The sequence below is a fragment of the Hydra vulgaris genome, chromosome 13 (assembly GCF_038396675.1).
Source record: "Hydra vulgaris chromosome 13, alternate assembly HydraT2T_AEP".
Classification (NCBI taxonomy): domain Eukaryota; kingdom Metazoa; phylum Cnidaria; class Hydrozoa; order Anthoathecata; family Hydridae; genus Hydra; species Hydra vulgaris.
This window is the reverse complement of record NC_088932.1, coordinates 46,539,083-46,556,081: the sequence shown is the minus strand read 5'-3', so window position 1 is coordinate 46,556,081 and position 16,999 is coordinate 46,539,083. Positions and strand designations below refer to the sequence as shown.

The window sequence follows — 16,999 nt, the reverse complement described above, 5'->3', positions numbered from 1 at the left end:
TTATGCCAGTATTTAATAAATAGTAAATGTAAGCATAAAATCATAATATATAAAGTATTATAAATTTTTTTCTAGCCCCAGCTATCAACCCCTACTAAATCTTATAACTTTGCCAGGGCCGGGTTTGCAAAACATCTTATTTTTAGCTGGGGGTAGGGCTCCGGTCACTTACTAATAGCCAGTGGGTCTTTAGCTTATAAAGATAGCTGTCCTCGTAGCCAAATTACTGTCCTTATCTTTACAAATATCGATAGCTTTTCGCTAACTTAAAAAAGCTAGTAATCCTTGTGACCAAATCGCTGTCTCTATTGATATGATTATAGCTAGCTATTTGCTAGCCGATTTTCCACCAGGATACTACTACATTATAATATTAATGAAATAAATGAATATTATTGCATAAATATCAAATCATAATACTTTAGTATTAAGAAGTAAATAAGTATAAAAATTAACAATATACACTAAAATAAGTATAATTAGAAGTGTTAAAAATTTATATTATAGAATATTATTGGATTATATATGTTTTCTTCAATTTTCAGTAGTTAGAAGTTATTATAATAATTATTAAAGAGTTTTTTAAAAAAAATAATGGCATAAAATCAGATTATTTGATTTGCAAAAGATTTAATATTTTTTGTATTAGAAATAAATTGAAAAAAAACAACCTGAAATAATCTTCCTCTACTTTATCAGGCTCAAGTTGATCAATGATACTATTTAGCTTACTCTAAAAAAAAAACACACATTATGATGATAATTATGATATGATTATGGCAATCATGATAATAAGGATGATGACACTGATAATGGCAATCATGATAACCATAATCATAATGATGATAATAATGATTAACTGTTAATATGACATCCTTAGTAACTGGTTTATTATTACACACACACAAACACACACACACACATATATATATACATGTGCATTATGTTTAAATTAAGGTGAGCACATCTATATTTAAATATTATTAAGGTGAGCACACCTATATTAAAATATTATTAAGGTGAGCACATCTATATTTAAACATTTTTAAGGTGAGAACATCTATATTTAAATTTTTAAGGTGAGCACATCTATATTTAAATATTGTCAAATATAGAAGAAAATGATTAAATATTGTCAAATGTAGAAGAAAATGTTTTTTAAATCAAACACAGGTGACTTTAAATTAAAAGAAACAATTTTTCATTTGATTTTCTGTAATTAATTCTATTAGTAAATATTTCAAAATATTTTCATGATTTTTAAACAAATTTCTATAACACAAAACTTAACAATTTAATTTATTTTTGTATTACATTTGCTCATTTATAATTTCTTCACACTCAAACTCCATGAGAACCTTCCCCTAAAATGTAGTCATTTTTGTCGTTTGTATCCATCAAAATACTATTGGTATATATGAAAACTAATTTTTTTTTACGTGTTCGTATGTCAAGCGATTTCTCAATCGTGAATGAATAAATCGAGAAATCGACCAAGTTTTCTCTGCTGTTGCTGACAAAAAAATCATTTCAACAATAGATTTTGCAACTTTAAAGACTGCTGTATATTTCTGACGACCAACAATGTTCCAATAATTCTTTGCGCTCATTTTGAAAATTTTCTTTTTCTTTTTTCTGTCACTGTTGTCATTTCTCCAACAAATTCAATCATTCACTTTTAACTGTCTCAGCAATTGTTGGATTTGTTTTGAAGGCTAATTCTGAAATTGAACTGATTATATCAGTCTTATCCTCACCAAAATAAAATCCTTCAGCAGCATACTTTGGTGTCAGCATATAGGCAATTCCCATATTTGAGGTGATAAGGAATTTAAAGCGCTTCATAACCATTTTCTGAATAATTTCCTCATTTGCGAATTTCTTGTACATTTCTCCAAAAAAAAAGTACACCAAAGATAATAAGAATCATCATTTTCAAGCCTTCCAATGATGTTAGACGGATATTCAATATCTTTCACGAGTTTTGCCAAACTATCCCAGAGAGTATATGATTTAATTTACATCAAAATAGTGGCCAAATTCATTTTTGGAGCAATTTCTTTCAAAGATGCATTTTCTTCATCCACAAGTTGAATCAAAACATACTTTGCCATACAAGTCGTTGAGAACAGTCAGTGAGCGAGGAATAATAGTTGCAATTCTCATTTCGTCAAACTTTGCTTTAAGAACGCGATGCTTTTTCTTAACCTTGATGATTTTTTGGTCTTTGAACTTTCAGGAGTATTCAAAATGTCCTTAACAAGAAGATTCATACTGTGTGCTGCACAGCCATACGTCAAGATATGTGGAGAATTTTGCTTCAATTAATTTCTAAGCAGCTTTCATTACTGGAGCATTGTCAGTGATAATGCTTCTGAACTTTTGTTTGGCAGAGAGTCTTGATTACATCAATGACGGCACCAGCAACAGCTGCAGCATTTTGATTTATGCTCGATGTGTTAATTGAGGTATAGAAAAAAGGTTTTGTATTTTGTGCCTTGATACAAAATTTCACCATATGATCGCACAAAAATTTTTTTGTCCAACCATCACTGATGAACATTAAATATTCAGATGATTTGAGAGTTTCTACCAATTTAGCAGAGCATTTTGCGTACTTTTTATCAAAAAACGAACCTGACAGCGTTTTCACGCATGGTAATGATGATACATACGTTGGATACATTTGATCAAACCCTTAAAAACTTTAGATTTAATGAGACGAAGAGATATTCCAGTTCAAAAAAAGTAACTTGTTTATTTCATATCGATTTCTTTTTTTGATTCTTCAGGATTTATCACATTGTCGACTACTTCGTATGTTTCAGCTGAGATTATGTTGTTGTTGAAGTTGATTGATGATTCAGCTTTTCATATGATGTTCATTTATGGGCTGCAACGCGATCTTTTGCCCATTGAACTGTTTTTTGGCTGGCAATTCAAGTTCTAGTTCTCTTTAGTGTATTAAGATTTTGCAATTATCTATTTATTGTAAAGTTTTCCATTGTTTTTCTGTTTGAGGAAAAACGCCTAATTAATTAATAAATTTTTCAGTTTTTTATTGTTTTACTTATCTCTTTTATTAAAGCACTTTTATAATTAATAATTTTTATAATAAACAACTTAAAGTTATTAATTATTAAAGTGCGTTAATTAAAGAGATTTAATAGTGGAATTAAAAGTTGTCAACTTTTAAGTCCACTTTTAAAACTGATGATTTTTTGTTCCAAAAGCACATTAATTAAAAATCTCATGAAAACTAGAATTAAAATTTGTTTTTTTGTCTGTCTAGTCAAAGCAATTTAAAGGTTTTTAATAATTTACAATTGAAAAAAAAAGTTATGCGCATAATTATGGGAATGTATGCACACAAATTATCGGCAAATATTTGTGCATACAAATTTTTACAAAGCCTAATTTTTTTTTAAGGCACCAATTGGTACTTTTTAAGGATTCACCCCCCCCCCTTACCAAATTTTTTTTGTAAAATGAGAAAAACTAACTTGCAGATTTAAAATCCTTTGAGATTCTTGAGATTTCTGCTTTTCAAATATTGATGTAACCATTCGCTCATCTGTCTAGAATTAAAGAAAATGCCTAAACTGTTTTTGAATATACTAAGCTAAATCATAAAATCAACACAAATGATATCCTATTTTTCAACCATTTATTTAAGCTTTTTTTAAAATTGTAAAGTTAAAAACAAAACAATGTCATACAGCTGTAAGTGTTTTTAGCTTTCTAATGATCAAACCAACATCATTTTGCAGTTCCTTTACCACATTTAAAACAGCGAGTCTATCAGAAGATGCAACTCCTACATTTTGTAATTCATTTGAACAAATATCATCAACCTGAAAATATAATTAAAAAAAAAAAAATTAAAATAATAATAATAATAAGAACTAAATAAAAATGGTATAGTAAGATTTTTTATTTTATCTTAAGCAAAATTAAATTCTTATTAGATTAGATTTATCAATAAGTTTTAATAACCCTGCTGCTAGTAATATGTATCCTGCTGCCATGTAAGACTTGCTTTTTTAGGCAAATACTTGTAGAAGTTAACTCTCATTTATATTACCAACTTGTCTTAGAGCTTAGGCTTGAAATTTTCTTAATAATAATATTAATCTTGGGCAAATGTTAACTGCATCTGACTACTGACTTGTAGAAAGCCTTCTGGACTTTTATTTTTAGTAGAAAAAATAGAAAATTTCTGTTAAGTAGCCTCTCACCCCTTTACCATCAAAAAAGATAGCATAGTTATAAACCTGTGTTACATTATTTCCTGTCTTGGACAACGAACCCTTGATTTTCATGACACTATGCATGGGTTTTGCTTTCACCTCCTTAGAAGTGATTATGTAACATTTTCTGTTATCTCTTGATGAAGGTACAATTCTAAAACTCCATTAAATGGTTCTGGAACAAGGTGGTAGTAAAATTTCTTAAACTTTGTAATTGCTCTTAAATCAGAGAGGCTGATTCCATCAACAGCTGTAAAACATCAAAATGCTTACAGTACCATGTGGATGGATGGTGTCTTTGTTAATGCTTTTGGTGCGCATTGTCAAGGCCATATAAGAAGCGTTGACTAGCAAGACTGAGGTAACTGTATAGCTTATAGTTTAGGGTACCATGCACTGTCAATGATTGAGATAAGTTATAGTTTAGGATGCCATGTGTACTGTCTATAATTGAGATAAGTTCTCTAATATTTAAACATGATTATAGCACCTAAAAATAACTGATTTTACATATTTTATTTTATTCATATTTAAATTCCATAATACTTAAATTTGACATTACAAAAATGTTGAAGCGAGTATTTACAACCAGATGCTTATCTTGGCATCAACATGTTTGCAAATTAAGGTTGATTATTTAGGTGTTACTACCACTAGGATAAATTAAGATGCCTACCTCAATTATGAAAAATAGGAATGGGAAAAGACGTTATTATAAAAAAATCTAAACATTAAAAGAACACTTAAAAAAAGTGACCAACAACAAAAATTAAAAAAAATAACCACCTAATAACTTTTTTTTTTAATTTTTGTTGTTTTGTTTTTAATTGATGTTGATTTATTGAGAGATACTGAAGGTTGAGTTGTCAGTACTTTTAATGCAATAAAACTTAGTGCCTTTTACATATTGCTTAGGTATGCATATTTGGCAAATCAAAATTTTACATTTTTAATTTTAACACTGATATCATTCAATACTTTTATAGAACATTGTCAATCCATCCGGATAGAGATGTTGTGTACACAGCATCATCTGGACCACTTGAGCAATGACCTTTGTACAGATAAATTTTTGAGTTAAAAATAATATAAGGCACAAGATGATTACCAGCAGCATTGATACAATTTCCAACTGTAAAATTGATTTTTAATTGTTGCTAAACAATATTAATGGTCATTTGGCACCATGCCTCCAAAATATGTGTTGCTTGTTTGTTGATGAAATGTTGTTAAAAGTTCTGAAGTTCAACTTAAAATAAACATACATAAATATACAATATTTATGTTTATTATAAGTTGAGCTTCAACTGAAGCTCACATATATAAACATACATAAATATACAATATTTATGTTTATTATAAGTTGAGCTTCAACTGAAGCTCACATATATAAACATACATAAATATACAATATTTATGTTTATTATAAGTTGAGCTTCAACTGAAGCTCACATATATAAACATACATAAATATACAATATTTATGTTTATTATAAGTTGAGCTTCAACTGAAGCTCACATATATAAACATACATAAATATACAATATTTATGTTTATTATAAATTGAGCTTCAACTGAAGCTCACATATATAAACACACATAAATATAAAAGTTTAAAATAAAAGCATTATGATAAAAAAGAGAGACAAATAAAAATATTAAAAAATACTCGGGTAATGTACTGTAATACCTTGAATTTGATTCTATCAATTTCTCTAGTAAGCTTTATCAACTGACTAGAGGTACCAGATGGAGGTTTTTTATTACTCATTGTTCAAGCCATTTATATCATATCACAAGCATAATTATATAAATGTTATTTAATACATTAAAAAAATTCTAAAAACAAAATAAAATAAAAATTCATCAACACTTCAAACTTTTGGTTAAAAAAACAAAAACAAAAACAAAATACAAACAACTTAAGTAACATTAAACTAAAGAAAATTGATTTATATAATAAACAGAGTTGTAAAAAATTAATTTAAAGCAATTGGTAAAATTGGAATATTAATTATCGGATTAAATACAGTGAAAACAACTAAATTTATTATTTTGAATTGTTTATATAAACTCTATACATATTTAGAGAATACAAATTTCTGAAAAAAGTAGTTATTTGAAAATTAAATAACGATTCAAAAAACTGCACATTCAGTGTTGGGAGATTTTCAACTGAAACATGTGGAAAAAACTGGTGCTTAAGATCAAATGTATAGAGCGAGTTGTTTTTAATAATATCATGCATAGAACTTGGACAAATAAGCCAAACCTAAAAAGTAAATTAGAACTAAATAATTAATAAATCAACTAAAACAAATTAAATTTTTTTTTAAAGAAAAATTTAAAATATATATGTATTCATTCAAAATAAAACATAACTAAAAATCATCTTTAGTAAAAAAAGTTCATAATAAAAATTTAAAGCATAAACTTATTCATTCAGAATAAAACATAACTAAAAATCGTCTTTAGTAAAAAAAGTTCATGTCTTACTTTCACAAAAAAACTAAAAAAACTATTCCTCCACTGGAATTTTATGCAAAGTATCCTTTTTAAACACCGGCATGAAAATAGATAAATTTTGAATTGAAGATATTAAACAAGCAAACAAGTAAATCAATAATACAGACTAGGTTAATAAGTAGTTTTTTTCCAATTCATTTGAGCCTTTTAAGTAAACTTTTTTTTAATGGTTCTCATGTATAAGTTTTATCTACAACTATGTTAATATATATTTTTATTCAAACTATCAAAACTGAGGCTAAAAGTAAGGATTTTAAGGAGATGTTTTCCTAATATTTAAGGAGATTTGGTCGCAAATGACAATTTTTTGAAAGAAAAAGTAAGGGGAATTAAGAAGTAAACAGTTACATTAGAAACAGAATTTTATCTTTTTCAATAAATTTTAAATATAAACAGAAAAATTATTATAAATTAATATATTACTTAATATATATACAAATATATATATATATATATATATATATATATATATATATATTCAAAATATAGGTTTGCAAACTATCAAAGAACTATATATTTTCTTCTTTATTAATAAGTATAATCCTTCACTTTAATAAAATTTCCTAGATGATTAAAAAATAAAAATAAATAAGGAGAAATTAAGGAGAGCAGTCGAGTTTTACCTTTTTTTTAAGGTTATTTAAAGACTTTTAAGGAGGATTATTTTTTTTAAGGATATTTAAGGTTTTTAAGGAGGAGTGGGAACCCTGTATATATATATATATATATATATATATATATATATATATATTATATATATATATATATATATATATATGTGTGTGTGTGTGTGTGTATATATATATATTTTTTCAGGTCAGGTTATCCTGCTACTGGTAACATGTAACCCAGTACAATCTGCTTCATGTCCTGCTGCCTTGTTGGATACGCCTTTTTTAGGCAAAGGCTAGGAGATGCCAACTCCGACTTAAAACACCCCTTGCCTTGGGGCTCTTGGTTGAGTAAAGGCTAGAGATGGTGTCTCGATAAAAATACTCATCTTGGGCAGATGTTAAATTGCATCCGGCTACTGTCTTGTAGAAGGTCTCCTAGGCAAAGACTTAAGGGGTAAATTGATTCTATCTGTTGACCAGCTTCGCACCCTTTCTTCATCTATTAGGCTGGTGCAGATGTATTTTTAATATATTGTTTCCAGTTTAGGATGTTGAATACTCGATCTTCTTGACTCAATGCATGGGTTTTGCTTGTGTCTCTGTTTTTATGAGTAATGAGGCAATTGCTTGGGATATTAAACAGTGTTCTGAGTACTATCTATGCTTTGAGTCAATTTCTTCAATCTAATTTTAAAATGAATAAAGTACCACAAACTAAAGTTTTTGGTACTTTATTCATTTTATAATTCACCAAATTCTCTAAACCTATCATTAACTAATATTCGTGGTCTTCGAAGTAACTTTTCTTCTGTTGAGTCTTATCTCTTGCAAAGTTCACCAGACCGACTTGCTCTTTGTGAGACTAATTTGAGTTCCGCTGTCTCATTTTGCAATGTTAGTGTTGATGGTTATCTTCCTTTAATTCGTAAAAACTCCAATAGTCACATGCTTGGTCTGGGCATTTACATTCATAAGAATTCACCCATTTGTCGTGAAACTAGATTTGAATCCACAGACTATTCTTTCATGTGCTTTTGTTTAGCACCATTTCACTCTATTGCCTTTCTATTTGTTCTATATCGCTTTCCTTCATCATATTGACCAAGCCCTCTCTCTTTATCCATCAGCTAATATAGTTGTTGTCGGTGACTTTAATGCTCACCACTCTGAATGGCTTGGCTCTAGTGTCAGTGATTCTGCAGGCATTAAAGCCCACAACTTTTGCCTTTCTCAATCCCTAACTCAAATAGTCAACTTTCCAACTCGCTTTCCAGACAACCCGAATCATTTACCTACTCTACTCGACTTATGTCTTGTTTCTGATCCTAGTCAGTGATCAGTTTCTCCCCCTACACCCTTAGGTGCTTCTGATCACAGTTTGATCTCTCTAAAACTAATATCTCATTCTTCTTCATCACCTGAATCCCCCTATTATCGAACCTCTTACAACTACAGTAAAGCTGACTGGGATTCTTTCCGTGATTTTCTTCGTGATGGCCCTTGGGTAGAAATCTTTCGTCTTCCTGTCGACAAATGCGCATCTTACATAACTTCGTAGATTCAGGCGGGCATGGAATCTTTTGTTCCCTCTCGACGATTCCAGGTCAAGCCTCACTCTCCTCTATGGTTTTCCTCTCACTGTGCTGCTGCGATTGCCAATCGAAACCGTTACTTCCATATTTATCAGCAAAACAATTCTCCAGAAAATAGACGTCTGTTTATTACTGCTAGAAACCATTGAAAAAAGGTTTTGTCTAACGCCAAAGACCGCTATTCTCAGGCCATGAAATCTCGTATCTCATCTCAAAAATTAGGCTCTCGTGACTTCTGGAGAATCTTTAATAATATCAATAATAAGGGCAAATCTTTAATTCCACCTCTCTTGTATGGTTCAGACTTTGTCACCTCACCTAAAGACAAAGCTGAATTGTTTGCTAAAAACTTTTCATCAATATCATCTCTTGATTCCACTAGTTGTGTTCTACCTGATATTACCAACAGACATGTTGATCCATTGCTTGACATTCGTATCACTCCAGCTTCTGTATCTAAAGTGATTTCCTGCCTAGACTCTTCTACAGCTTGTGGCCCGGGCAACATACCTGTTATTGTCTTGCAGAAGTGTTCTCCGGAGCTGTCGCCTATACTCTCAAAACTATTTAACAAGTGCTTATCAGAGTCTTGTTTTCCAGCCTGGTGGAAAGCGGCATCCGTTATACCTATCTTCAAAAATTCTGGAAATCTGATTCATCTAACTACCGTCCCATTAGTCTTCTTCCTATCATAAGCAAGGTTTTTGAATCTTTGATTAACAAACACTTAATCTCTCATCTTGAATCTAATCACTTACTTTCTGACCATCAATATGGATTTCGATCTTCTCGTTCTACAGCTGATTTGCTAACAGTAGTAACTGATAGGTTTTATTGTGCATTAGATAAAGGTGGAGAGGTTAAGGCCATCGCTCTTGACATTTCAAATGCTTTTGATAACGTTTGGCATGCTGGTCTTCTCCATAAGCTTTCTTCTTATGGTGTATCCGGCAACATCTTTAAGATCATTGAATCCTTCCTTTCCAATCGTAGCATAAAAGATGTCCTTGATGGACAGCACTCTTCTTCTTATTCTGTAACTTCAGGGGTTCCTCACGATTTTATCCTTGGCCCAATACTCTTTCTAATTTACATTAACGATCTTCCAGATATTCTCACATCTAAGGTGGCATTGTTTGCTGATGACACTACCATTTATTCTTGTCGTGATAAAAAACCAACACCCTCTGATTGCTTGGAGGGGACATTTGAGCTTGAAAAGGATCTTACTTCTGCTACAGCATGGGGCTCACAATGGCTGGTGAACTTTAATTCAGATAAAACTCAATTTTTTTCAGCCAATCGTTATCGCAATAGTTTAGATCTTCCTATATTTATGAACAGTGATGTACTCGATGAGTCACCTACTCTTCATCTTCTAGGATTAACTCTTACTTCCAATCTTTCTTGGAAACCATATATCAAATCAGTTGCAAAATTAGCATCTGCTAAGGTTGCATCTTTTTATCGAGCTCATCACTTTCTTACTTCGGATTCTATTCTCTATCTCTATGAATCTCAAATCCGGCCTTGTATGGAATACTGTTGCCATATCTGGGTCGGATCTTCTAACGATGCCCTTTCTCTTTTAGACAAGGTGCAAAAACGCATTGTAAACATAGTTGGACCAGCTCTTGCAGCCAACCTCCAAGCATTATCACATCGTCGTAATGTTGCTTCTCTTTCTCTTTTCTACAAATACTATAATGGGCACTGCTCTAAAGAGCTAGCGTCTCTTGTGCCATCTACTAAAATTCATTCTCATGTTACTTGTTATTCAATTAAGTGTCATCCTTTTTCTGTGGCTGTTCCTAAGTGCTCCAAAAAGGCTTATTCGTTTAGTTTTTTTTCTCGAACATCAGCTCTTTGGAATTCGCTTCCTTTATCTTGTTTTCCTGATTCATATAATTTGCAATCCTTTAAGTTGTCTGTCAATCGTTATCTTGCTCTATAATCTTCATCTTTTCTCTTTCAGTAACTTCCAACTTTAATTAGTGGCTGCTTGCAGCCTTGTTGGAAGCGAAAATGTTTAAAAAATATATATATATATATTTGACCTCGTTTTTTTTTTAAATATTAAATTTATATAAAAAAAAAAACATTTTTGTACCAAGAAACTATTATTCATATACTTAAAACAAAAATTATCCACTAAATTAAAAAAACTCCCCTTAAATGATTATTTTGCTAATATAAAATTTATAGTCTATTTGTGCGCCTTTTGCCTTATGACTGCAAGACATCTTTTAGGCATTGAATCTACTAAGTTTTTAAGCCATTGTGGATCAAATTTTCCACTCCTCAATGAGAATTCCCTTTAATTGTGACAAACTGGATGGTTTTTGATCAGCTACTTTAATTTTAAAAAGATTCTTAAATTTTCAATCGGATTTAGGTCTGGTGAGTGAGGAACCCAATCTAACATCTAAATGCTGTTTTTTTTAAACCACAGAGTAGCTAACTTTAATGTGTGTTTAGGATCCCCATCCTGTTGAAAGATAAAATTACAAGATAAGCCAGCACTTCTGGCGCTTGGTTTCAGTTGGCGTTTCATAATATCAGTATAAACCTTTTTTGTCATTATTCTGTCAATGAATTCGAGTTCGCAAACACCACTCCAAGCAAAGGAGCCTCAAACCATCATTCAACCTATGGTAAGAGAAAAAAAATGTTAAAAGTATATATAATATTGAAATGTTATAATAAAGCTTCTCCATGCTTGACAGTTGGTCTCATACATTTAGGGTTCAGGTGTTCACCATTTTTTCTCCATTTGCATATGATACCATCAGAACCAAACAGACATATTTTTGTTTCATTGAACCATAAAACTCTTTGCCATTGATGAATATTCCAATCTTTTCTTTTGATTCTTTTTACTCAAAAAAGGCTTTTTTGGAGCAACTCTACCTACAAAACCTTGATTTTTCAAGCAATTGCAACCAGTTTGAGGATTTACAGTTATACCATGATCTGCTTGTAAACCTTTTACTAGCTTTGGTGCAGATAATCCTCAATCTTATTCAACTTTTCAAATAATTTCTCTATCAATGCATAAGGTAGTCTTAGCTGGGCATCCATTTCTTGGCAAAATTTTTATGGTAACCATATTTTATATTTTTTAATGATATTTCCTTCACTATTAGGCATAACATTTACAATTTTAGAAATAGTTTAATATCCTTTTCCATTTTCATAGTGTCCCAGGATCAACTTTTTTACTGATTCATGAATTTCATATCTTTTCACTATGATTTTTTTTATTAAGAACCTAAAAAGAAAACAAACTTTGCTAAAAAATTAGTTAAAATAACTTCTATCAATCAAATTTGTTTGTTTTTAGCTTTTTTTTTTTTTGTTGCAATTTTACTAAGTTATACAACAGAAAAATTAAAAAATGATTAGGGGGTGACACTTTTTTGACTTACACTTTTTCTAATTTAGTGGATCCTTTTTGTTTTAGGTATAAGAATATTAATTTCTTGTTATAAAAATGTTTTTCGATATAAATTCAATATTTAAAAAAAAAAAAAAAATTGGGGTCAAAAATCTAAATTTAGGCATGTAAAAATTTGTTTTTATTGAAAAACATCAGGGGGTGATAGACTTTTTTGACATACTGTGTGTGTGCAAATATATATATAGAAATAAAAATAATTTGAATAAACATTGTTATTCTTATAGCTGAGGCTGGGGCTAGAGGTCTGCGGGTTACTAATCATAATAAAAAATTTAAATATATACTTCTTACAAATTTTTTTTTAGTTATTTTAAATTGATCATCTTTCGTATTGTACCATCAAGCTTTAACAAAAAATCAAATTAAATTTTCAATATAATTATGATAATATTACCTTATTTACTTTTGAAAGCTCTTGAAAGGATCGCAGCTTGTTTAAAAATACATCAATATCTGCACCTGCTAAATCGTAAATGTGAGTGTTCTTATCATGTTTAGAAAGTGCTAATAGATGCTTAGGAATCATATAAGTCTTCCAAAAAATGAAATGGTTATAATGTAAACTTGTACTTTTCTGATCTATATGTATTTGAGATAATGCTGGAACTATACCTCCTTGATGAGCAAAACCATACCAAAAAGTTCCTAATATGTTAAACATTATCCAAGTTGAAAAAAAAAACACATTTAGTCTCTTCATTGATAGCACAACTACTGAAATAATTAAGGGTATTAAAACAGACAAAATAAATCTTGGCTCTTGATGTTGAACAATAGACATAATAAAAACAGGAACTAGAGTTGAACATAAAACAAAGCATAAAAACTCTTTAGAGGTAGATAATCGTGTTTCTTTACTATTTATTTTCTTTATCAATAAAAGTATCAAATACAAATACAAAGGCCCATACAACAAAACCATATTGACTCCAAAATGCAACATCCTTGGGTGTAAACCATGCTTCTGCAAAAGAGTTACATTAGTATTATACTTTATAAAGTTCAATGGTGTTAAAACCCAACTATTCATATTGATTCTTGAAAAGTATGCGGTGTCAATAAAAATATTGAAGCAAGTACCTAAAAGAAATCCAGTAGAAAAAAGAAAAAAAAACTTAATGGCAATTATTATAATTTGAAAAAATGACTTTAAAATTAAAGTCATGATGGCAACATGCAAAAGAGGATAAAAAGCAAAGGCAAGAAATGAAGGTCGAATAAAGAAACCAAATGCTGTTGTTAATCCAATATAAAAGGCTTGAATATAAACTCTATCACTGCTTTTTCTTATTGCTTTTGTCAAACACCTTGACTGGTAAAATATTAATACAAACAGTAATGTTTCAAAGGTATTTGAAAATGTAGTTGTCAAAAAAATAAGGCTCACATGAGATGAGCGAAACAAAAAGATACACATTTTTTTAATTTTTAATTTCTCTTGACAAATTATTATAAGAAATAACTTTTCTATCAAAACAGTTATCAAGAGCATCATGATTCGAGGTAAAATCAGCAGTAAATATGGTGTATAATCAAAGTTTAAAAGGTTATTTTTTACAAACTTAGCCAACCAAAACATTATTCCAGATGAGAGAGCAGGAAAAACTATATTTCGAACAGGATAAAGACTATTCCACTCCCAAGTTAAATCTGATTTTAAACGAAGAATGTCACCAGCCATCACCTCAGTTGATTGAAAGTATTGATCAGGATGTATATAGCCAGGAAAGGGTAGTATAACCAACACAACTCTTAGAATAAACAGCAATAAATTAATATTATTTAAAGTCAAGCCCATCTTTAAAAACAACCTAAAAAAATAATTTCTAACTTTTAACTTTCACTAAAAAAATACAATAACTTTTAAATTCTATAACTTTATACTCTCAAGGCACAAAACTCTTTTAATACTGTAACCCCAAAGCAAAACCTTGACAAGCAAGGTAACATTATGGAGAAACTAATTGAGCATAGTACTACTAGAAGACTGTCACAAAAAAAAAAAAAAAAATTAATATACTTATGGACACAGTAAAAAAAAATTTTTTTAATCTTAGATAAAATGCATTAAGAGTAAATTTATTTTAATTTTAAAATGTTTAAGTATTTATAGTGTATAAAAATTTTTATTCAAGAAAAAATAATTAAAATGATAACACCATGGTTATAACACATCTTTTATACATCAGTTACAAAATACAAAAAATTTAATTTATAAAGAAATTTCAAGAATACATTAAATAAATATAGAAAAAGCATTACAATTGCAAATTCTACCAATATAATAAAAATTATCTACCCTCATATAAACTATAGTACAATATCTATGTCATAAACATTCTGAAAAATTCCTATAAAACTGGAATTCTTCTAATTTCTTTGTAATGTTTGAAAAATTTGTTAAATATATAAGAAATTGTCACACTTACCAATGGTCGCACTTACTCATTTCTAATACATAATATTATAATAAAAAACTTTACAAACTCAAGAAGATTTAAAAACTAATGAACTTTAGTAATTGAGATCAGCTTGCTCACTCATTTTATAGATTTGTGAATTCTCATAAATAGTTTGTTCAGATGACTCAGGTAATTGTGAATGCAACTTCATGAGGGCATCAACAACCATGGCTTGAGCAACTGTTTGGCATGATATTGGGGTAACAAAAAAGCCTAAATATAAATAGATATAACTAAATATAAATAATAACTATTGTGGTAAACATATGTCTGAAGTGCTAAGATACTAATGCTGGAGGTACTAAGGTACTTATATTATACTATGCCTGAAGTACTGAGATACTTATGCGGGAGGTACTAAGGTACTTATATTATACTATGCCTGAAGTACTAAGATACTTATGCCAGAGGTACCAAAATACTTATATTATACTATGTCTGAAGTACTGAGATACTTATGTTGGAGGTACTAAGTTACTCATATTACAATATTTGAGGTATAACCCAAGTTTTTTATAAATCAACTTAATGACTATTGTTCAAATTTTTAATAATAAATCATACTTAAAATTTGTTTATAAAAATAACTACATTGAGAGGGGACTGCTTAAAAGCAAATTTTTTATTTACAAAAAAAAAAAGTATATATGAAATTAGTCTGAACTGTTGTAAATAGAAGCATAAATTACGATTAGAAACTGAATAAATTAAGTTTGTAAAACCTAAAATATATCTAAATCTTTTGAAAGATTTCCTAGAGTTTTAAAAATACCCAAGGTGTATTTCTATAAAAATAAAAAAAAAGCATTTACATAGAATTGATAGATAATATAAAATAATATTAAACATGACAGAAAATATCAATTCTTCCATGACAAATTTGAGAAAGTTTTCTCTGTGACTATAAGGGAAATTTGAGAAAGTTTTCTCTGTGACTATATAAGGGAAATTCGAGAAAGTTTTCTCTGTGACTATATAAGGGAAATTCGAGAAAGTTTTCTCTGTGAATATAAAGAAAATTTGAGAAAGAGATTACTCTTTTTTAATTTCACTAAAACTATTAGATTTTAACAGACTCATAATTTAATTGCAGATCAAGCCAAACAAATGGTAAACTTTTAAAAAAGTAATTAAACTTGATATCCCTCCATGATAAGGATTAGGAACCCTTCCATCATAAAATTAAATTATGTAATTATTTTATAATTCTATTAACAAATAATTCCATTATGTAATTATTTATTTTTTCAAATTAGACTAGTTTTATTTAAAAAATATTTTAAATTTATTTTTTCTTAAATTTATTCATTACAAACATAGCAAGGTCATTATTCATTCAAAAGTAATTAAAACTTACTTTTCAAATATCTTTTCTCATGCTTTTTTACTCGAAATTTCAGATTATGTTTTAAGTTTTAAAATCTAATATTAATTTAATTTATTAGGTAAAACTGTTCTTCTACATGTTTATTTTATTTTAACATTATTTAAGGTCAGAAATCACAAAAGGAATTTTTCGTGTAGTTAATTCATTCCTCCTTTATTTAAACGAAGTAAATTCGTATTCCCCATGGAGGTTAAAATAATTGAGAGTTAACTGTGTCTACTAACTTTTTTTAAACAATTTACCATTAACAAAATCTTTGCCTACTGCAGATAAATTAAATTTGCATTTCTAAATGACTTTCTTCCTATGATCAATCTAAAAAACCAACGAAACTGTAATAGGTAAACTATAAATTTTTTTTTGTTAAAGGTCAAAGTTAAAAAACCATTAATTCATAAAATAGCTAAATAGTTTCTAAATTATTATTATTATTTATAGCTTTTATAAAACAATGCTTTTATAATCAATTAATCATTAACCCTTTCATAACAGAATGAAAAAAACCAAAAGCTACAGTTATTAAAAAATTTTCAGTTGCTCAATGTATTTATATACTTAAAAATATTTATATAAATATAATTATATATAGTTAATTATATACATACATACATATACTTATATATATATACATACTTATATATAAGTATGCTCTCTCTCTCTCATATATATATATATATATATATATATATATATATATATATATATAT

General features: G+C 28.8%; 2 protein-coding genes across 7 annotated transcripts in view; both read right to left on the bottom strand.

Moving 5' to 3' along the window:
* Nucleotides 1-6,093, bottom strand: part of LOC101236702 (nephrocystin-1) — a 61,099-nt gene extending 55,006 nt beyond the window's left edge. For 4 of the 5 annotated variants that reach the window (XR_010643215.1, XR_010643214.1, XM_065816284.1 and 1 more), the window contains exons 1-4: nucleotides 5,942-6,093; nucleotides 3,720-3,854; nucleotides 3,504-3,578; nucleotides 672-733 (exon numbers count right to left, since the gene is read on the bottom strand). Coding sequence is in view for 2 of the 5 variants with exons in the window: in XM_065816284.1 (XP_065672356.1) it covers nucleotides 672-733; nucleotides 3,504-3,578; nucleotides 3,720-3,854; nucleotides 5,942-6,022 (353 nt within the window). In the remaining 3 variants the exon portion in view is untranslated. The remainder of the gene's footprint in view (nucleotides 1-671; nucleotides 734-3,503; nucleotides 3,579-3,719; nucleotides 3,855-5,941) is intronic. The other variant, XM_065816286.1, reaches the window with a different exon arrangement.
* Nucleotides 6,094-6,296: 203 nt separating this feature from the next.
* The window catches only part of LOC100201769 (uncharacterized), a 31,340-nt gene continuing 20,637 nt past the window's right edge, over nucleotides 6,297-16,999 (bottom strand). Inside the window, exons 6-7 of one of the 2 annotated variants that reach the window (XM_065816283.1) lie at nucleotides 14,984-15,118; nucleotides 6,297-6,523 (exon numbers count right to left, since the gene is read on the bottom strand). In XM_065816283.1, coding sequence (XP_065672355.1) covers nucleotides 6,492-6,523; nucleotides 14,984-15,118 — 167 coding nt within the window. In that variant the 3' untranslated portion in view covers nucleotides 6,297-6,491. Of the gene's footprint in view, nucleotides 6,524-12,837; nucleotides 15,119-16,999 lie in introns of both variants that reach the window. The other variant, XM_065816282.1, reaches the window with a different exon arrangement.